The sequence below is a fragment of the Elgaria multicarinata genome, chromosome 20 (assembly GCF_023053635.1).
Source record: "Elgaria multicarinata webbii isolate HBS135686 ecotype San Diego chromosome 20, rElgMul1.1.pri, whole genome shotgun sequence".
In the NCBI taxonomy this organism is placed as follows: Eukaryota; Metazoa; Chordata; class Lepidosauria; order Squamata; family Anguidae; genus Elgaria; species Elgaria multicarinata.
The window spans coordinates 19,128,365-19,150,930 of NC_086190.1; the positions used below are offsets into that span (position 1 = coordinate 19,128,365).

General features: G+C 47.2%; 1 protein-coding gene across 1 annotated transcript; it reads right to left on the reverse strand.

Annotated features, from left to right (window-relative positions):
• Nucleotides 1-234: 234 nt before the first annotated feature.
• LOC134411322 (protein-arginine deiminase type-1-like) lies at nucleotides 235-21,891 on the reverse strand. Its single transcript, XM_063145049.1, has 16 exons — nucleotides 21,797-21,891; nucleotides 16,215-16,395; nucleotides 15,929-16,001; nucleotides 14,170-14,231; nucleotides 12,606-12,723; nucleotides 10,908-11,033; nucleotides 9,945-10,118; nucleotides 8,907-9,000; nucleotides 8,307-8,430; nucleotides 6,961-7,068; nucleotides 6,044-6,195; nucleotides 3,973-4,117; nucleotides 3,503-3,596; nucleotides 3,332-3,411; nucleotides 1,510-1,635; nucleotides 235-468 (listed from the first exon to the last, which is right to left on the reverse strand). The coding sequence occupies exons 1-16, from the start codon at nucleotides 21,889-21,891 to the stop codon at nucleotides 235-237; spliced, it is 1,986 nt and encodes a 661-aa protein (XP_063001119.1).
• Between the last annotated feature and the right edge of the window lie 675 nt (nucleotides 21,892-22,566).

Below are 22,566 nucleotides of genomic sequence, written 5' to 3' on the forward strand. Positions count from 1 at the left end.
TTCCATGGTTTTATGGAGTTTGGTGCCTCACATTTTATTGAGGTTTTGCCCCAATTCGTTCATCTTCTTTTTTTAAAAAAAGTCCAAGGATTGAGCAGTATTGGTGTGTTGAGGCAGGGCGGCCTTTAGCAAATGTTCTTGCCCTCTTTAAAACATCTTCCGCCATCTTCTTACCTCCCACATTTGGGGCAAAAGTACTGAGGGGAAAAAGCCTGTGGACGGCTGGTGACCAGTTCAGGGGATGATGTCCCACCAGTGGAAGGAGAAGGGCTCCCGGCAGACATTGGTGCCACAGTGGACTTCTCCGGACAACACATGGTAGGAGAAGAAGTCATCAATAAACGTGCATACCAGGCCCAAGGGTTCCAGCAGGGAGCGGACGTCCGCTTCCAGGCAACACTGGCCATGAATGATGGGGCCAAATGGCTTCGGGATTCCCAGGTGTCTCCCCAAGACAAGCATGTTCACCTGTCGGGCGCAAAAACAAATGGCGGCCAGAGTTGGTTTTTGAGCCAAGTACATCCTGACTAAGATTCCATCCTTAACAGCTGAGCATCACCTATTGACAACCCCAACACTGAAAAAAAAATATTGGACAGCCTTCTACTCTACAGACTTTGGACCAAATGACAGATAATATCATCATCATCTGAAAGGTCCAGTCTATGAATGGTCCGGAATAGGGCCTTTAATGTTGTGGTGCCACCTCTATTTATTTTTAATGACTGTATTTTATTGGAATGGGATCTTGTCATTTTATGTTTTCTGTTTCGTTTGTAGGCCACCTAAATGATGGTATAAAATATTTCAAATAATTAGTTGCCACAGGATGAGGAGAGGAAGCAAGACCATACCCAGAGTGGACTTTGCTATCCAAAAGGTTTTGGCACAATATTTCTTTTTCATCTTTAAAATGCTACAAGACTTTGTATTTGTTGTGACAGATGAACATGGCTTGAAACTGACCCCCAGAGAAAACGTAAGAACTTATGAAGAGCTGTATCAAGAGCCCATCAAGTCCATTATTCTGTTCCACAGTGGCCAACCAACTGCCCAGTGGACATGAGTGCAACAGCACCCTCCTGCCCATGTTCCCCAGCTACTGGTGCACACAGGCTTACTGCCTCGGATATTGGAGGTCGCACATAACCATCAGGGCTAGTAGCCCTGGATAGCCTTTTCCTCCTCCAGGAATTTATCCAACCCCTTTTTAAAGCCATCCAAATGGGTGGCCATCACCACATCCTGTGGCAGTGAGTTCCATAGTCCCTCCATCTCTACAATATCTTTTCTGAGGTGCGGTGGCCAGAACGGTGCACAGTATTCCATGTGCAGCTGCACCATAAGGGCAGGATAATCGTGGCACTTTTATTTTCGATTCCTAATTATGCCTAACAATGAATTTGCCTTTCCACCTTAGGTTGAGATTTCCATCGAACATGATTTGTGCTTGATTTTTCTCAGGGGGGAAGGCTTTAATATGATAGAAAGCGGAGGAAACCACCTCACCATATCTGGGAATAACGCCGTCGCTGTGGATCCTTCTAGCGTGAACAGCTGTGGAATGTCAATGATGTCGTGTTCACTCAGGCCCAATTCCCGCTTTAAAATATTTCGGTTCCAGTCAATGCAACTCTAGAGGGGGAAGAAATGATCAATGCAAATTATTTTCCTCCGTTTATAAGTGCCTCTTCGTTTCTTCAGGTGCTTTTTGCCTGAAGTCACCAAATTTCATGTTTTAGCAGGATAGCCGGTTATATGGCTTCTATCCTGCACACCACCTTGAGAGGGTTTTATTCTCAAAGGCAGCCAAACTTCAATTTTGAATAAATAAGATAGTTATTAGAACACTCATATTAGCTTTCAAAGTTGTTGATGTTGTTGTTGTTGTTATTAGTATTATTATTTTAATTTCTACACTCACCTATAGCCAAAGCGCTCTCAATTTTTATCTCAGAAATATAGGGTGACCATATAGAAAGGAGGACAAGACTCTTGTATCTTTAACAGTTGCATAGAAAAGGGAATTTCAGCAGGTGAAATCCCCTCTTCATCACAACAGTTAAAGCTGCAGGAGCTATACTAGAGTGAGCAGATTTAAAAGAGGGCAGGGCTCCTGCAGCTTTCACTGTGGTGATGAAGGGGGAATTTCACCAGGTTCTCCATATATACAAATGGCACCTGCTGAAATTCCCTTTTCAATACAACTGTTAAAGATATAGGAGCCCTGTCCTCATTTTCACATGGTCACCCTAAAAAATTTTTTTGTTTTTAATCTCAATTTGGGTTTTCATCTCAAGGTAGCTGGCTGGGGCATTCTGGGAGATGCAGTCCAACACATCTGGAGCGCCCCAGGTTGAGGAAGGCTGTCCTAGAGTTTAATCCTGCAGTGAAGCAGTTGACAGGACTACTCCCACGTAAAACATTTTGGTATGAGATAATACAGTTTTGCCACTCCACCACTCCCAGCAAAAAACCAGGAAAACTGTGCATTTCATAAATTGCAAATTATTGTCTGGTGGGGCAGAGGGCCAAAAGCATAGCACTTATTCATCAATGCAAAACTGCAAAACCTAAAATACAATAATATTTGATGAAATAGACTTTAATTTTGATAACGTGTTATATCCCAATAGCAATTCACGGAGTGTTGTTGCTTACGTAGGCAAAATGGCACCGTTCGTTACCTAAGGGTAACAATGAAGACTGTGTGTGTTTAGCAGCCAGCACAATATTTTTTGTTGAGGGCAGGGGGATCGAAAACCAGATGGGACCGGGAACGGAATATCGTGAAGTGAAGCACACTGCGCTGCAACATTTTACCGCAGGTCTCCGCTGTTTAAAAACAATGGTCAAATGTCCCAAAGACTTTGTCGAATCACTGCTTTGGGTGGAGTATTGGAATGTGGGAACAGGTCAATTTGTCTTTGAGCAACTGCACAGACATCTGATTTCTCACTTTTTTTATTCCTTGGAACTAAAAATAAAAAGCCTTGGAAGCTTATTGTTCAAAACAAAAATTATGAAAACTCTAATTGCAAGGAAGGGGCCTGGAACCAGAAATCTTTCAGCTATTTAAGAAAGCCTTTGGCCTGGACGCGGGTTGCTGTTTTAAATAATATATTTTTTCTATGTTTGTTATGTTTTTATTGTGTTTTAGTGTTCTCTTTGAATCACTTTTCATTGGATCCATAAGCTACCTTGAAAGCTATTTGTTGGTAGGAAGGCAGCATACAAATAAAATTAAGAAATACATACATGCAAAGTCACTATCAGAGTGCCAAAATCCACAAAACTGCTGCAGCTGAATGGCTTTTTTTCTTTTTTTTACCTGCACGTATTTGCTGTCTTTGCGCAAGATTTTGTCTGCTAGGAGTTCATTGAGAGTAATTCTTCCCACTCTCCCTAGACCTGCATAGGAAAATAGGTTTCACAGATAAAGCTTGCCAGCCTGGCTGGATGAGCAACCAGGAGGGCAGAGAAAATTAAATTCTTGGCTCACCTTCAAACAGGGCAGCATTCCCATAACCTTCTTTTTGCATCTCTTTGAACAGCTTCAAACAAGCCAAGGGGCTGGCTAAAACCAACCGGAAACCCTGTGGAAGGACATATAATGCAGGTAAGTTCCTAAAGTTGGGTGATCTGTGCAATGTTTCAATTGATTATCAGGTACAGTCTGCTTTCTCCCTCCCCATGCTCAACAGACATTGGCTAACTTGCTGTGATGTCACCAAATGTTCATCAACATTCCAATAGCTTAAGAAAAAGCACCAGTTATAGAATGTTGATAAACAGTGCCGGGGGAGGGGGGGTTCATGGAAGTGAGAGAGTGAGGGGGGAAACCTCACCTAAGGACTGGGAACCGGGTTAACGGGGACAAGGAAAGGTGGGCTTTCCAGTCTAGAGTTAATGAAATCCGAAGCATCCTTAGGAAGGGGGAAATGGGTGCGTCATTTCCCCATGGGACAGTACCTTCCTGTCGAGAGCAGGAACAAAGGTCAGGAATTCATCCACGTGGCCCACGGTGAGCCAGTCAGAATAGAGTTCCACTGGGGACTGAACTTTTTGGGCGTAGAGGAAGTCACGGACAATTTTGGCCATTCTCCGGTTGCCAGACCTAAGAATTGAGGCAGGTTGAATACCACTGAGAGAAATGGACAGAGGGGAGGCAAAGTGGAATTAGAACAGACAGCTTGAAACAGGAGGAGGTCTCTGACATAATTCCCATGTTACAGAAGCAGAGGCAGGTTCATGCATTGAGCAGGGGGTTGGACTTGATGGCCTTATAGGACCCTTCCAACTCTACTATTCTATGATTCTATGAGGTCTCTAACATAAGTCCAATCTTATAGATGCAGAGGCAGGTTCACGTATAGAAGGGGATGTAGGTCCATGGTAGAGCAACTTCTTCACATGCAAAAAGATCCCCGTTTTGACCCAGGCCAGATCTACACCAAAATATGACACGTTGAAAACGGTTTGAAAACTGTATGGAGCATGTCCTGGGCCCCAACAGTTTTCAGTACTGTTATAAACCATTTTAAAGTGGTAGTGTAGATCCTTTAGGGTGGATTCCTGCATTGAGCAGGGGGTTGGACTCGATGACCGCATAGGCCCCTTCCAACTCTACTATTCTATGATTCTATGATCCCACACCAGGCTGGTTTGGAAAATCTCCTGCCTGAAACTCCGGAGGGCTAAATGGATCGAGGGTCCTAAAACCGCTTACTACGTTCCGTATGTCACCTGAAAAGAAAGGATGAGGGTGTGTGTGTGTGTGGTTTTTGTGGGGTGGGGGAAGAAATGCATCTCGAAACAGAAGCAGGTATTCAGATATATATTCCTGCCTTCTATGGCATCAGTGGTATAAATGCAAGCATGACAGCAAAGCATGATATTGTAATATAGGCAGGCTACGTCAGTATGATGTTCTTTTTCACTGCAATTGCTCTCACCGCGTCTCTAGCTGGTCTTGTTTTTGAGAACATTTTCATCGCATATAAAGGCTTAATTATTTACCGAGCACACCGCTCAACAGGAGACTCTTGTCTGAAGTGTAACATTCCCTTCCTAACATAAGACTGCCAAACACTTGCAAAGTTGGTCCCCTTTGTTTTCTGAGAAAAGAGATAATGCTTTCTTACGAAGTCCAATGTCATTCTGAGTCAAAGCCCTGTGAGATACTTTGGATTCTCTCAAATATTTCAGTGGTGGTGACTCTGGAACGCTTGGCTTAATCATCTATTAGAGCCCAGGGTCACCCTATGAAGATGAGTGGTGGGAGATTCAGGACAGATAAAATCACAGAATCATAGAATAGCAGAGTTGGAAGGGGCCTACAAGGCCATCGAGTCCAAACCCCCACTCAATGTGGGAATCCACCCTAAAGCATCCCTGACAGAGGGTTGTCCAGCTGCCTCTTGAAGGCCTCTAGGGTGGGAGAGCCCACAACCTCCCTAGGTAACTAATTCCATTGTCGTACTGCTCTAACAGTCAGGAAGATTTTCCTGATATCCAGCTGGAATCTGGCTTCCTTTAACTTGAGCCCGTTGTTCCGTGTCCTGCACTCTGGGAGGATCGAGAAGAGATCCCGGCCCTCCTCTGTGTGACAACCTTTCAAGTCCTTGAAGAGTGCTCTCATGTCTCCCCTCAATCTTCTCTTCTCCAGGCTAAACATGCCCAGTTCTTTCAGTCTCTCTTCATAGGGCTTTGTTTCCAGACCCTGATCATCCTGGTTGCCCTCCTCTGAACACGCTCCAGCTTGTCTGCCTCCTTCTTGAATTGTGGAGCCCAGAACTGGACGCAATACACAATAAAAGGAAGGACTTCTTCACACAGTGTAGAGTGAAACTATGGAATTGCTCCTACCACAAGATGTAATGATCTTGGATGTCTTTAAAAGAGGATTGGACACATTCACAGAGGAGAAGGCTATTAGTCCTCAATCATGGCTACATGCTACTTCTTGTATCAGTAAGAATTGTTGTTTTGATTGTTTCGGTTGCCTTTTTCTGCACCTTGCTAGCCCAGGAACCTCACTCACCCAGGGAAACTGCTGCCAATGAGGATTCTTCCAAGGGGATATTCCTTCCCTTTGACCGTTACAGGAGGGCTAATGTCCAAGTTCCCAAATGAATCGAGGCCGGAGACGTACCCATTCTTGGGTTCTCGGGTCACATACCCAAAATCGGGACCCTGAAAGGGAATAACACAATGGAAAAGTAGGGTATAAGTAAAATATTTCGCAGGATGCTGGATCATTCACCTCTCGTCTGTGTGTCAAAGGTGTCCTTTGCTTCCAGAGGGGAAGGATGCAACGACTTAATCCACAGAGATGCGTTTTAGTGATTTTGTTTTGAGAGGTAGTGTGGGCTAGCGGTGGGATCGCCTACATGGCATCCATGGGGGACAATACGCCCACGGACACCTCTCTCCACACCCATCACAATCACTGTCCCTCCTAATTTTTATTGCATTAAGATTTACAAAATTAGAACACTTTAATTGGGAGGTTGGCTTACTGAAAAGTACAATTTGCCTTCCAATACTGTCTTTATCTGGGTTCGAAAGAGCGGTTTTGTGCACTTTGAACCTTAGGTTCTTGTGCAAGTAGCTTTTCTTTTCCTCTCACCGGACGGCCTTTGGGGAAATGGGCGTTTCACGACTGGCTGCCATTTTGTGAGACGGCCTCTCGGAATTCCAAACGTGCCCTGAGTTGGAGACCCCTGCGATCGTAGATGGAGTCTTGGATGTCAACAGGGAGACCTAGGTTCGAGTCCCCATTCACTTACAAAGCTCACTGAGTGCTCACTCACTGGGTTATCATGGGGGTAAAAGCGAGGCGGAAAAGGAGGGACTTTGAAATCAGATGTGAGGTCAGTATCTCTCCTCTAATTATATGGAAGGAAGAATCTGCCCTCTGTAAAGTTGAGTTGAGCGAGAGCGGAAACTTCAGCTTACCAAAATCCTCTTGAAAGGAAACTCCTTGAGGCCTCTGTTCCTGGGGGAGTCGAAAACAACAGGGAACGACTTGTGTGGGGCTTCTACGTAGCCAAATTCAATCTCATCCTGTTGGTGGTGGTGGGAGAAAATGTGGGTCAGGGTTCCCATTTCAATGCCGTTCTTAGACATAGGGCAGTGAAGAACCATCCGTCCCCAACGTGCTGCCTTCCTGGTAGCTTAGAATACAATTCCCAGCACAACCCAAAACATCTGAGAAAATGTTGGGAAAAGGCTGGGAAAAGCTGGGAAGAACCAATTTCACATCCGTTCACAGTGCGTATCAAAGCAGTTCAATTATTTTCTGGCCCACGCCCTGTTTCCCCACCATTCCCAGATTGTTTGTTACTAAAAAGACAGCTGTTGAGGAGGGGGAGATAGAACAACGGAGGGGCTGGAGCATCTCCCTGATGAGGGAAGGTTACATCAACTGGGATTGTTTAGCTTGGAAAAAAGGAGGCTGAGGGGAGGCAGGATAGAGGTGGACAGAATCATGCATGGGGTGGAGACTGTGCAAAGGGGGACACTTTTCTCCCTCTCTCAAAATACTAGAACCCAGTGGGGTCACCCCATGAAGCTGATGGGTGGGAGATCCAGGACAAATAAAAGGAAGGACTTCTTCACACAGCGCGGAGTTAAATGCTTTAGGGTGGATTCCTGCACTGAGCAGGGGGTTGGACTCGATGGCCTTAGAGGCCCCTTCCAACTCTACTATTCTATGATTCTGTGAAATGATGGAACTCACTATCACAAGATGTAGTGACGGCCACCAATTTGGATGGCTTCAAAAGGGGGTTGGATAGATTCCTGGAGGAGGCGAAGGCTATCCATGGCTACCAGCCCTGATGGTTGTGTGCTACGTCCAGTATCCGAGGCAGTAAGCTTGTGTGCTGGGGAACATGGGCGGGAGGGTGCTGTTGCACCATGTCCTGCTTGTTCATCCCTGGCTGATGGCTGGTTGGTCACTGTGTGAACAGAGTGCTGGACTAGATGGACCCTGGGTCTGATCCAGCATCAGGGCTCTGCTGCTGTTCTTATGTTTTTAACTGCACAATGTCTTTTGATGGGTAGGGCTGGGAGCTGTCTAGGAGCACCTTCAGTGGTAGGGGTGTCCCTATGCAGTTTCCTTTTGTGGGGGTGTTTGTGTGTGACACACACAGAGAAAGAGAGAGAGAGGTGGAAACTTGGAGCATTTTGGAAGTCAGGGTTTGTTCAAAGTTCAACTGGAGAGAGACTTCTGGGACACCAGCTTTTCTTGCTGCCAGCACCACCTCCACCCCATGCACATACAACGTCAAAGAGGATACCTGGATCCACCGATCGCCCCGGTTTTCGACCTCTGGGCAAACTGTGAGCTTGCAGTTGGTTTTCTTTGCCAGGGCTTTGATGGCCTCCAAGAATTTCTGATTGGGGTGACGGCCTTCATCAATGCTGGGGAGGGAGAAGAAGAGGCAAAGAAAATAACATGGAAAGGAGGCGATGTTTCATTAATTTGGGAGGCGTCAATCATGCCTCCACTGCAGAATTAAATTCCGAACTGGCTTAGCAGTCATGCTGCAGCATAATCCTCAGGACAGTGTTGGGATCCTTAGTGGTGGACTCCAAACATGAAGCATTTTTCTATACGTAACCTCTAGGTGGCACTGTGGCCCAGTGGAATAGCGCAAACACACAAGTGGAAAAAGCACTCTTTTTTACAATGAAATACTGCATCCTCCCCGTTTTTAAAACTCACTGAAAGTGCTCTTTAGGCACAGAGGTGAAACTGAATGGTCACAATGTCAACTAAAGAACCCATAAGCAACCATGAGTAGGGAATGACAGGTGCACGATAAATGCCTCATGTAGAAAAGCCCTAAATGACCGGAACACCACCCAAAATGAACCCCCAGGTTGAGTTTCTTTACCTGCAGACAAAGATCTCTAAAGGCTTCATTGTGTTGGGAGTCATTAGCCAGGGAGCCACCCGGAAAACCACGGTGTCTGTGAAAACTGGGGTGGCTGGTGAATTCTATGGAGAGGAGGGTGAAAAATGGAGGAATCGGGGCATGAAATCATGTCTTTGTGTCTGTGTCCTAGACTTGAAAATGACAATAGCGAAGAGATCTGTATTGCAGAATTTTGAGTGCATTGAGCTCTTTGTCCATTTCATAGAATCATAGAATAGCAGAGTTGGAAGGGGCCTAAAAGGCCATCGAGTCCAACCCCCTGCTCAATGCAGGAATCCACTCTAAAGCATCCCTGACAGATGGTTCTCCAGCTGCCTCTTGAAGGCCTCTAGTGTGGGAGAGCCCACAACCTCCCTAGGTAACTGGTTCCATTGTCGTCCTGCTCTAACAGTCAGGAAGTTTTTCCTGATGTCCAGCCGGAATCTGGTTTCCTTTAACTTGAGCCCGTTATTCCGTGTCCTGCACTCTGGGAGGCTCAAGAAGAGATCCTGGCCCTCCTCTGTGTGACAACCTTGCAAGTATTTGAAGAGTGCTATCCTGTCTCCCCTCCATCTTCTCTTCTCCAGGCTAAACATGCCCAGTTCTTTCAATCTCCCTTTATAGGGCTTTGTTTCCAGACCCCTGATCATCCTGGTTGCCCTCCTCTGAAAATGCTCCAGCTTGTTCAGAACCCAGAACTGCCTACTCTGGCCGGCAACAAGATGTTTCCCAACCTTGCTTCCGGAGATCTGTGGTGTTGTCATACCAGGACTTGCAGGGGCAAAGTGTTGACACTTTTTGATTAGCAGGGACCCTGCCATCATGCACCATCCTGTTCATAATTCCCTCTGAGCTTAGCTGCAACCCTCACAAGAGCTGAGGATGGGGGATGAATTTCCCCTGCAACCATGTATTATAATGCGAAGTATTTTGCTGTGGCTTAAATGGATAAGTAAGACCCCTTTCCTCCCGCATTGTCGTCCCCACCTCCCCAGCCCCATCAGAACTGTACCTGGCTAGACTGCTCCAGGAGGGTGACGTTCAAGGAAACCAAGCCCTTGAAGTCTACATCTGGGAAGGCTAGCCCCTCCACGTAGAACGTGCGCTGCTCTTTTCCATCCGTGCGCCCCACCGTGTAGGAGAGCTTGTCGGATCCCAAGACATGCTCATAGTTGGAAAGCGAGGCGTTTCCTGCAGCACAAACCAGGCGGGTGGCCCAGCGTCAAACGGGTTTACGGGCAGGCAGGAAAGGTTTGCATGAAAAGGTCATAAAAACACAGCATTTCTCCTGCCAGCTGGCGTTGTTGACCCTATCTGTATTAATATCCCTCGAAAATTTGGAGGATGACTTTTAAACTCATTTGAATGTTTGGTGTGGACCAGTTTTACCTAACTTGATGCACTTCATATGTGTTAGACTACAACTACTATCATCCCCGTGAGAGCTCCCATCACCAATACCTGATGGAGTGCCTCTCCTAGCATGAACCTTCCATATACTTTGTTTATCATCTAAGGTCTTCCTCCAGATGCCTCCTCCGAAGGAGGTTCAGAAGATGGCAACGAGAGGACCTTCTCTGTGGTGGCCCCCCAATTATGGAAATATCTCCCTGATGAGGCCCACCTGGTGCCAACATTGTTATCTTTTCAACACCAGGTTAAGACCTTCCTTTTCTCTCAGGCATTTGGGCGTGTTAGGAGTGGAAGATATCATCTCTGGACCCTCTGAATGAGTCAAGATGGTTGTGCAATAAAATCCTCATCTGGAAGGACCAGTAGTGCAACATCTGGAGTGCACCGTCTTGGGGAAAGCTGGTATAGACCTACTTTGTCGATGCTCAAAATGGAAAGCATATATACAGCACACAATAAGCGCTTTATATTTTATTAAGGATATAAATAATCCACCGCTTCTGGGTTCCTGTTCTCTAATCAAACCTACAAACAGCATCAACTCGGCAGCGTTGACAGGCAGCTCACCGTTAGCATGGAAAACTCTCACTTTGGCCGCATCAAACGTAGAGATGTGGAGGACCAGTCTGTGGCTGTCAAAGACCCCGGCGGGGCCATGGGTGTTCAGGAGCATGAGCGACAAGTCTTGCAGATCTCAGGAAGAGAAAGGGAAAAGGTTTGCTTTCAATACAGCTGTTCATCAGATCTTCTGGGCCCAGGATTTGGAGTTCTGATATGCCAGTTCTGTACCCACCCACTCAAAAGGCTCTTGCAAGCTCAGCACAGATCTTGGGGCTACAATTTGGGAATTCTGTATTTCGCAAAATGACCTGAGAAGTCTCCGTCTACACCATCGAGGTGAGTGTATGAAATTTCAGTTGATGCTCTGAACTTTTGAGGTGTTAGATTACACTGCACTGCAGCCAGGTTCTCTCTTAACACAAGAGAGGGGGAAATTAAGTGTGCAAATTAGGTTCACGGGGCTGGTTTGCATTCTTCTTCTTTTTTAATTGTTTTGAATTGGAACCTCTGAATTAAAACCAAGGCCACATCTACACCAAGCAGGATATGACACTTTCAAAAAGTTTTGAAAACTGTATGTGGAGTGTGTCTTATAAACAGTTGTAAAGCAGTCGTGTAGATCCTCCCCAAATAAGCTAGAACTGATGCATTTTCCTTCCATTTTCATTGCTCATGCAAAAACTTTTCCGGTGCTATTTGCCCAGACAGCTGCCAGCACCTGTGAAACTAGAACCACGTTATGTAATTGTTAGAGGAGAGACTTTATCGAGAACTAAAATGATAACAGGAAGGCATTCCAAGCTGAAAAGAAAACCAAGTGACTAAAATCACACAAAAACGCCTGTTTGCTGTGTGATTGCCCAGAGTTTGGGAGTTTTGGACGACGCTGGGCCAGCCACTGACTTTCAGCCTAGCCTGCTTCAGAGATCAAGCCGCCTGCAGCTTAACAAGATATAGAAATTTAAAAACTAGCTAACATGAAAGCAAAGTGGCATTTACCACAGCACCATGGACAAAATGCAAGCAAATCCATTCACACCTGCAAATGCAAAAGAGGAGAATAACATTCTACTATCAAAAACATCACGCTGCCCTCCAGCGTTATACGTTTCCGGTAATAAAATATTCTTCTTGTTGTTGTCGTTGGGGCGCAGGACGCACTCCATATACGGTTTTCAAAACAAGTGTCATATCCTGCTTGGTGCAGATCTGGCCTCAGTTACTTGTTTTTTTTATCCAGAACTAAACTCAGCCTAAACTCTGCTGAAGGGCACCCGTGACCTTGGGAGACTTCTTTGTCTCCCACCTACCTGTTTCGGAGCTAAATGTAATCCCTTTTTGAAAAGAGGGAAGCCAGCCAATGACCTAGGGAGGTTGTGGGCTCTCCCACCGTAGAGGCCTTCAAGACGCAGCTGGACAGACATGCGTCAGGGATGCTTGAAGGTGGATTCCTGCATTGAGCAGGGGGTTGGACTCGAAGGCCTTGTAGGCCCCTCCCAACTCTACCATTCTATGATTCTATGATCAGCAAAACAAATCAGTCACGCAGTCTAGGAGATACAGAAGTCAGTTAATCCCATCTTGAAGTACCACTATTCAGAGGTGGCCAGAGGACACACAAGATGGCCAAGTGATCATTTGTGTTCCTGGCTACACATCAGGGCCGTCTCACTGAGTGTTTCTTCTTGGCCACCCAGTGCATACCTGTGTAGGACCGCACGTATGGATAAGCGTTGTCCATGCTCCCAGAGCTCGGGCCGTCCCGGTCGCAGTTCACCAGCAGAACCGCTCCTTTCCCATTTGGGCCCCAGGTCCATTTTGTCTGTCGAGAAAGGAGGAGGAAACCAATGCATTTCATCTCTCCCAGGTAATGACGGCTTGATGCTGGCAAACCATGGACGGTCTACAGCCTTCCTCATCCACCGCTTTGGGGAGGCTTACCTCTTTCATTGGTGGACTCATACTAGGGGTGTGCTCCGCTCCATTTCAGATCCCCGAATCCGAAGCGGAGTGAGCCAATCCGGACCTCTGAAGCCCGGTTCTGGAGTAGATCAGGGGAGGTCCGGAGCGGTTCGGACCGTTCCAAAGCTCTAGACCCAGGTAAGTGGGGGAGGGGGGCTTACCTGGCTCCGTCGCGGTCCGGGTGGCAGCTTCAACTGAGGCCGCAGCTTGCTTTCGGCTTGAGGCCTGGGCCTCAGTTGAAGCCACCGCCCAGACCGTGACGGAGCCAGGTAAGTGGGGGGGGCTTACCTGGCGACGGCGTAGTCCGTGCAGCGATGGCAGTGCAGCCAGGTAAGTGGGAGGGGGCAAGCCAGGTAAGTGGGGGGAGGGGAGCTTACCTGGTGCCGCCTTCCACTGCCGCCGTGGTCCATGCAGCATCGGACAACAGAGCCAGGTAAGGGGGGAGGGGGCTTATTCAGCCCCCATTTTGTCCCCCCTTCCCCACACCTGCCTCCGCCATCCACCGCAGAGGCAAGTAAGTGGGGAAGGGGGGCAAAATGGGGTCCGAATCTCGATTCGGACCTCTGGATCTCACTTCGGATCTGGTTCCGAAGCAGAGCGGAGCGGAAGAGGCTCGGACTGACCGAAACCGGATCAGGATCCGAAATGGTTCAGGGGGGCTGCACAGCCCTAATTCATACAAGCAAATTCCCCCCCCCCCCCCACTTAGACGTCAACGTGATTTGAATTGACAAGCAAGTGTCCTTACATTCAGTTGCCCTTATGGCTATTTTATTTTGATTATTACAGTTATACCTCCCCTTTTTCCCTCTTGCATTTCCCTTCATGTTTATCCCCACAACCACTCTGTGAGGTGGGTTTGGCCTACCAGCCCAAGTCACCCGGTGAACTTCTACGGCTGAGTAGGAGACTAGAACCCCGATCTCCCAAGTCCCAGTCTGACCAACATGACACTGCACTGGCTCACCAAACAACATTTCAGGCCGTACTCAGCTGTAATGAAGACAAGTGCTAGAATATTTACAAGAACGTTTGAACACATGAAGCATTTCGGTCTCTTTCACTGGATCTACAAATGGAGTGTTGAAATATTACTCTTAAAGAAGGCGATCCAGCTCGTGGTGTCACCTTCCTTACGCCCATTTTTAGGATGGATTTCTTCATTCAGTTTTCTGGATCCATCTGCCATGGAAGGAACCAACCAGGAACAGACCCCTTACCTCTAATAAATTGACCCATACCTTTCCTCAGCCCCCTTAATGTCTCCCAAAATATTATCGAATAAGAAGGAAAACCCATCCTTTACCTTGTTGCTTGCATTGGTCTCCACCACTCCAGTTCGGCTGGTGTCAGCATCCAGGGAGATAGCTAAGATATAGCCAAAAAATTAAATATTAGCATCTCCTGGCTACTGTTCTGTTTCTCAGAAAACTCCTGCTTTCGATGGGAGGCAAATGACAAGGCTTGCGAAGTAATCCACAAAGCTTTTATTAAGCAACAAACGTCTCTTCTACCTGAAGAGAGTCCAACCTCTCGGAAACGTCCCCCTAGGCAAAACTATGCAAACTAAGCAAGACAATTGTCTGCTCAAGAAGAATGGGAAGCCACTTCTCAAACGCCCATAACTTCAGAGCACCTGGTGCGGAGGCACATTCTGGAGTAATCGAACCGACTTTCTCACACCTTCCTTCCGCCCTGTGTGTTTGAGCTTCCAGCGGACCCTAGCATCAGCTAGCTTGTTGGGGCGCTCACCTCCAGAAGAAGGGTCACTTCCCACCATGTGTGTAGGATTTGGCCTTGAGGAGATAAGCTCTGGAGAGGGCTGGCTCCCAGCTGGGGAATCGCCCATGAGAGCTTCCTCCCCCACTGGTACAGGCTGGCTGGTGTCTGGCGCTGCGTCTTCTAGTTCTGATTCTGATTCTGATTGATAACCTGAAACATCTTCTCCCAAAACAGGGGCAGTAGGGTTAGACATGGCAGCTACATCATTGTCATTGTGCACAAATATCTGTTGCACAGGCAACCAGCCAGACCTCTCATAGGACCAAAAGAAGAGGCTCCATCTACCACAGCATTCTGGTCACACAGTAGCCAACCGGACGACCCAATGGAAGACCACGACATAAGAGCAAGAGAAGAACAATGCCCGAAACATGCTTAAAACAAAATCTTGAATGAAAACATAGCATAAAATTAAAAATAAAGGGAATAGCCAAGTAAAAATGCCTTCAGTGGCAGACTAGTTTATATGCCAAAGGCCACCCTGAATTAAAACATATTTGCTTAATTGTGGAAGGACAATCTTTTGTAAACTGCCCAGAGAGCTTCAGCTATGGGGCGAAATAATAATAATAATGATAATAATAATAATAATAATAATAACAACAACAACAACAACAACAACAACAACAACAACACGTTCAGCCCTCTCTCTCATTTCCTGGGCAAACATGTCTCTGATGCAAACAAATCCAGCGGATCTAGGTGAAGACATCTCAAGGGTAGCAAAGAACTGCTTAAAATATTAATTTCAACATCAAGGATACATCACGGAGATATTTGGAGGGATGCACTGCCAACTTTTCGCTCCTTGAAGCAGATGGGACAGGACTAGTGCCGGAAAGAACGAGGAACTGAATACCAACTATGAGCTGCTCTACACAAAGGAAAAATCCCACAACCTTCCCGGGGCTTTTGTCCTCATCAGTCTTCCCACCATCACGATGTGCTCCTTTACACACGACCATGAGATTTTGAATTGAAAACTTCCCTTCTCGGAAAGACTCCATTGAGTTGAATGAGGCAGCGCCATCTAGTGGTGGAATTCTAGCACAATGCCGACTTTACACTCCGGGGGAGCCCAGCTAATATCCCAGATAATACCACATTATCTCCGTTTCTTTAAAAGCAAGATTCCCAGGGGATGGTACGGGAGACGTCCTGGATGTTGACGACGTCATGTAATGGACCCGCAAATTTCCACGAGTGGCCAATCACGAGCGTGCAATAAATCATTCATTTAGAGAAGCTCTGTGTGGGAGGTTCCACGACAACACATGACTTACCTATAGAAGTGATGTACAGCCATGCGTTGGCAATAAGTGTGTCCGCTGTGGGCCCATAATATGAAACTCGAACCTACAGGAAAATAGAATGTCCCGGTCATTCATAGCTGCCATTAACACAGATAGACGTTATCCTCTCTGGAAGCTCTTACTCTGGCAGAAACTAAAAAAGGCTGAAATGGCACATAGACACACAAGAAGTCTTGTAGCCACAACACAGTATATGCTCAAGCCTGAAACGGCCAGCCGCTTCCTCCCAGGAATGGTCCCTCCATTACCAGCTGACCTTGTTATCGTTGACGGTGCTGCTGGGACCGTTCAGAGCCACTACGACCTCTACGCCTGAATCGAGCGGCCACGTAGCTGTACCTTCAGGTGCTGTGACAAGCTTTGGGTTGTAGATCACGTAGACTCTAAGTCCAGCGGTTCCCCGGACGTTGAATGAAGTGGCACCCTTTGGGGTGGATCTAGGGATAAATGAGACCATTGTGGGAAGTGTTTGGTTTGATCAGGCATTCTTGGAGATTTTGAGACAAGGAGGAACCGCGTTTCCTTACCATTGCCTCTTCTGCTGCTCCCAGACTGTGGAAAGGTCTACCGGAGGAGACTGTCGTTGACGGTCTTTTCACATTCAAGAAAGCTATCAAGACTGATCTCTTCTGGCAGGCCTATCCAGCGGAATTTTAGGATGCTTTTAGGATGTTTTTTAACAGTGTATGCTATGTGTTTAATCAGTATTTTACGTATTTTACGATTGCTGTTGTTCTCCGCCTCGATCCAATCAGAGAGGCGGGTAAGAAATAGATGATGATGATGATGATGATGATGATGATGAGACTCAAATATTACTTTTCTCTTCTGGAATTCACTTTTCCAGCAGACAACCTAGTTGCAGGGCGACTTCACTGTGAAATTCTTGCATCTCCAATCTCGTTGGCTTCCACTGCCCTCAATTTTTGATGTGGAATTCCATTTCGTACGTTGAAAGGAGTATCTTAAGGGCTAAACTAGTCATGGCGTTAATTATGTGAATGCAATTGAATGTGTAAGTTGTTGTTGTTGTTTAATGTAATTAACAGCCACAAGGGTGGGCAGGAGGAGGGTTGGGACCACAGGGGTGGGGAGGTAGAGTATAATTCTCTCCCTGTTGTGCCAACAACACCCACACCCACCCACCCACATACACACACACCCACACACTATCTGGACAAAACCACACCACAGTCTTGATGCTGCTCAACCACCCACCGCCCAACGCGGTTGCCATTTATATACTTTTAACGTGCACGCTAATTGCATCGACGCAATTACCATCCCGTCTAATTTGGCCTCAAGGTCATCCAAATTGAACTTGCTACTTAAGTGCAAAAACATAATTGGGTTGCATAGATCATGATACTTCGGCTTCCGCTAAGTACAATGTTTCATACCTTCAGAGAACATGGCAGATTTCAATTTGGTTTTGTTTAAAAACCAAACAAAAAAACCTTCTCAATGAGTTAAGTAGTATGCATGTCTGTGTGCTGATGGTGATACTATATTTTCATTGAAACTGTCTAGGAGCAAGGAAGGAAAGAGAAAGAGGAAGAGGAAGAGGAAGAGAAGAGAAGAGAAGAGAAGAGAAGAGAAGAGAAGAGAAGAGAAGGGTATATTTACAAAAACATATATAGCAGATTTATGAAATTCGATATTATTCGCTTTTTTCCTTTCCCCCCATTTTTCCCTCTCTCTTTGTGCGTTCTCTGCTCACTCTTTCAAAGCCTTGCAGCAGCTTGTAAAGAGATATATTAATCTGTCAGCACGAGGAATTTAAAAGGGGGAAGAGAAAGACAATAAATCTAGCCATAAACCCATGTAATAGCTTCTTTTCTTGCAGTCTGGTTCGGCAGGATTTATGATCTGTAATAGTACACCCATTAACCATGATTCCTAGAGCTAGTCATGTTTGGTGGAGCAGTGGGGAATAAAAGAAAAAAGAAGAAAAGAAACCCGCACTCATTTACAGGCCCAAATAGGTGTATTTATTTTTTATGTTAATACTGTTTACCATAGATGAAAAGCAGCCAATTTAGATTTCTGGCTCTCCTCCTATGGCCATCCTGAGGGTTTGGAGTGGATGACTAAATAGTACTTAAGCACCCAAATGGATAGATTAAAATGCTCGCTAAATATAAATTATTGCATCAAATTAAAATTACCCTGTGTTTGCTTTTAACCCAATTCTCCCCCCCTCCACGCACACATCCCCCCAATTCTCCCTAAGACGCCCAAAGCACAGTCCAATAGGACTGTAAAAACAGTTCGCATTTTGTAATACAAGTCACAAAGACGCTTGGGATGGCCAAAGGACACGTCTGCTTGATAAGATAAATGAAGCACACTCTCAGGACGCTGGTTATAGGTCCAGCTGTTTCCCCAAGGTATGCTAGCCTCTCTGATAGATCTGCTTGGCTGCATCGTTGTGGTCTTAAACTCAATGGCTGTGATCACCCCTACTGCTAAGACAGGGCTGGTGTCTCCTAAGGCCAGCTATTAGGGCTGTGCACCCCCTACCTGAACCGCTTCGGAACCCAATCCGGACCTTCCCCGAACCGCTCCGGATCCGGAGCGAGATCCGGAGGTCCAGATCGATATTCGGGCCCCATTTTGCCCCCCCCCTTCCCCACTTATTTGCCTCCGCAGTGGATGGCGGAGGCAGGTAAGTGGGGAAGGGGGTACAAAATGGGGGCTGAATAAGCCCCCCTCCCTCCTTACCTGGCTCCGCCATCTGCTGCTGCATGAACCATGGCGGCAGTGGGCAGCGGAGCCAGGTAAGCCCCCCCTCCCCCACCTCACACTTACCTGGCTGCGTCGTCCATCGCAGTCCGGGTGGCGGCTTCAACTGAGGCCTGGGGCGCAGTTGAAGCCACCGCCCAGACCACGACAAAGCCAGGTAAGCCCCCTCCCCCCTTACCTGGCTCCAGGTAAGCCCCCCTCCCCCACCCCACACTTACCTGGCTCCGTCATCCATTGCGGTCCGGGCGGCGGCTTCAACTGAGGCCTGGAGCACAGTTGAAGCCTACACCCAGAACCCGACGGAGCCAGGTAAGCCCCCTCCCCCCCTCCCCTGGCTCCACCACTGTCACCACACAGACCGTAGCGGCAGCAGACGGGGGAGCCAGGTAAGCTCCCCTCCCCACTTACCTTGCTCCGAAGCTTCGGAACAGTCCGAATCGTTTCAGACTGTTCCGAACCACTTTGAGCTGATCTGGACCTTCCCTGATCTGCTCCGGAACTGAGCTTCGGAGGTCCGGATCAGCCCGCTCCACTTTGGATCTGGGGATCCATAGCGGAGCGGAGCACACCCCTACCAGCTATATGTGTATAACAATGGGGAGAAATGAAAGGGAGAAATGGACTTCATCGATGAAACAACCAAATCTGTCCACAAACGTAACAGGAAGGTTGAAATGTGATTGTCGATCTGCCTTCCTAAGTAGCTACCTGTTGATTAGAACGCCCAATTGAAGGCCACTTTGAGAACCACGTTCTGCCTTTCACACATGCACAACTAAGAGCAGGCTCAGAACTTCTTCTTCAAGTGGCAGCACGTGTGAAACCACTCTAAGCTATAAAGCTGCATTCAGGTCATTCATTGCCATCACGGGAGGACATACCTTCTTCCTTTGCACATTCAATTCTCAGCACATTGCTCATGTCAAATATTGCACGCTGGCGTCACAGTGGACAGAAATAGCAACTTGCTCCCAGGGGCGTGTGTGTGCCTTTTGTATCTATGCTTCTTCAAGTCTTTGCATGTCAAATATTAACTAATTCCCCCACCTTTGAGGGGTGCAAGGCAAAGATTGATTGATTTGGGTTAGGAGCTGAAATCAGGCAGCTGTTTTTCGACTGCTCCCTGGGATTCAGGGTTGTCAGTAGCAGAGTTGATAGTCAACAGAAGAATCAGAAAGTTGGACATGGGGTATTGACTTATAGGCTGTATTGAGGGAGACGGAGAGCAAAAGAATAGGAGACAGGCAGAAGGAAAAGGGGGATTTAAAAAGAAAGGAAAAGAAGACGATAAAAAAGAATAAAGTGGCCAGATAAAAAAAGAGGGCAGGGCTCCTGCAGCTTTAACTGTTGTGATGAAGAGGGGATTTCACCAGGTGCTGCATGCATACAAAGGACACCTGCTGAAATTCCCTTTTCTATACAGGAGCCCGGTCCTTATATGGTCGCTGTATCCATAGGGAACTCTGGAGGGATGAATTGAGAACCCAGTTGGCCAGGATTTGGTTCACCCCTGGTCTAAATAAGTGTTTGTTATGCAGAGCCGTTATTTCTACAATCAAGGGGAAATGGCCCAGATAAAGACATTCCCAAATATAAAAACCGGCAAGCAAACAAAAAATAAATACCATCTGAATCTGCCTGAAAGTCGAGATTTCTATCAGAGGCCTGTTCCAGGTGCCCAAATTTTTATATCCACGGCCTACCCCATCCCCCGTTGAACATCAGAAAGGAGCTGCCTGTGCCAAGGGATAAACATGTGCCAAGGGAGGCAGATCTAGGAGATCCTGAGCCCTGAGGGGGGGTGGCCATAGACCCTTCCCCTCATCCCTTCTTGGACTAGGAGGCAGACATGGAGTAGCCACCTAGGCCCAGGCATGGCACATGCCTGAATGTTCATGCTCGGTCAGCTGCTAGATGCAGAAGTACCCACCTCAGGAATAAGGACGCTTTATGAGTAAAGATATACTCATGAGCAAGGCTCTGCTTGCAAGTAGACCATTCATCAGGTGGTAGTGATGGCCTGCAGCTGTGCTCTAGGTGGGGCTGAAGAGTCAGGCTTAAATGCCTTCAGTTCTAGACACAGAATGCTGGGACAATATTTGTAAACTAGCTCTGAGCCTTTTGCTGGTTCCTTACTAATTTTGCTACACCTTGGACCTGCCTGGTTTTGGATTTCAGACTGCCTACTGGCCTTGCCTTTGATTTCCCCTGAAACTCCCCAGGCTTGGACTTTGGAGCGAGGGTCTGCAACTGTGCTCTGGGTGGGGCTCTGAAGTCTCACTCTTCAAAGCCTTCCTTTCTAGGCATGGAACCACATCTGAGCGCTAGCTCCCAGAGTTCCACTTTGCTTCCCCTCTGCTAACCTTGCTCTTCTCTGGACCTCCCTCAGTTCATTGACCATGACTAATTCCCAAGAGCTGTGTCCTTGCAGCACTGTAAATAAGGCCGTAGCTAGACCTAAGGTTTATCCCAGGATTGTCCTGTGCTCAAACCTGTTCATCTAAGTGCCACACAGGGCATCCAGTGCTCAGGATGATCCTGGGATAAACCTTAGGTCTATCTACGGCCTAAGGCAGGATGGTAGGCTGAGAAATAGTGCTGTAAGTCTTTGTCATGGCTAACTCTACTGCCCCTGTGTTGGGAGAATCAATTAGAATCAGATTCGGACCTAGAGGAAGCAGTGCCAGACACCAGCCAGCCTGTACCAGTGAGGGAGGAAGCTGTCACAGGCAATTCCCCAGCTGGGAGTCAGCCCTCTCCAGAGCTTATCTCCTCAAGGCCAAATCCTACACACTCCATGAGAAATTAACCTTCTTCCGGAGGTGAGCGGCCTGACAAGCTAGCTAATGCTAGGTTCCGCCAGAAGCTAAAAGGCACAGAGTGGAAGGAAGGTGTGAGAAAGTCGGTCCGACTAAGATTGCACCAGAACCTGCCTCCGCACCAGATTACCTAGCAGGCCTCATCATTTGTCTCCCATCGAAAGCAGGAGCTTTCTGAGAAACACGACAGTCGTAGAGCTGAGATTTGACCCCTCATGCAGCTCATGCTCTTCGCCCACTGCACAACTCCCACTTTTAAAACACCCCCACTTACCCTTTGATGTCTACAGAGATTTCTGTCCCCAGCACACAGACCACGTAGCTGGGTTGCTCAGTGGACAGCCGGATGACCCTTTGCTTGTCTGCCATTATCTCCGCGCACAGAAAACGGGGAACAAAATTCACAGTACTGCGGAGCGCCTGGGTTGTCCTTTCTTAAGGCCAAACCAGCATGACTAGCTTAGATGTTAAAGGATGTGGAGTCTTGCTCCGCCTCGTCCTCTCCCTCCACTGATGGAGGCACGGGCTACTGTTGTTCAAGGGCAGCTTTGCTTTTTATATATTTTTGGGGTGGGAAGGAGAGTGAAAAGGAGGAGGAGGAGGTACTAACTCTCTCCAAAAACCCAACCTGGGTCTTCAGTCTAATAACTGGGCGGCGTGCGAGGGCGGTGAATCACCAGGGAGGACACTCTTTAACCAAACTGCCAGGCCCTTTGCTTGCAGAAATGCTATAATTTAGCGATCCGTGTGTTCATTCTGCTGCTTACTCAGAATGCTATCAGGTACTGTGTTTAGTTTGCAAGGCGAAAGAGGAGAGAGCAGTATGAAACGGACCCTGCTTTGAGTTGCTTCGCTGAGTTCCTTATCGTTTCACAGAGCAAAGAAGACCCAGCACATTGGATCTGCTTTCCCAACGCAATTTTCCTTCTCAGAGGGGTGTGGACTGGGTCCTCAAACACCAGCGCCAAGCTCTCAACCTGTAAGATCTCATTCGTTGTGCAAAAATGACCGTGTTTCCTTTTTATTATTTGTGGTTCCCAAGGC

Excerpts from the sequence above, each read along its gene's own strand:
- LOC134411322 (XM_063145049.1), bottom strand. The coding sequence starts at position 21,891 with ATGGCAGACAAGCAAAGGGTCATCCGGCTGTCCACTGAGCAACCCAGC. Across the intron at positions 6,196-6,960 it reads TTCCTTTCAAGAGGATTTTG|GGTCCCGATTTTGGGTATGT; the intron begins GTAAGCTGAAGT and ends ATTCCCTTTCAG. Across the intron at positions 3,412-3,502 it reads GAATGCTGCCCTGTTTGAAG|GTCTAGGGAGAGTGGGAAGA; the intron begins GTGAGCCAAGAA and ends TTTCCTATGCAG.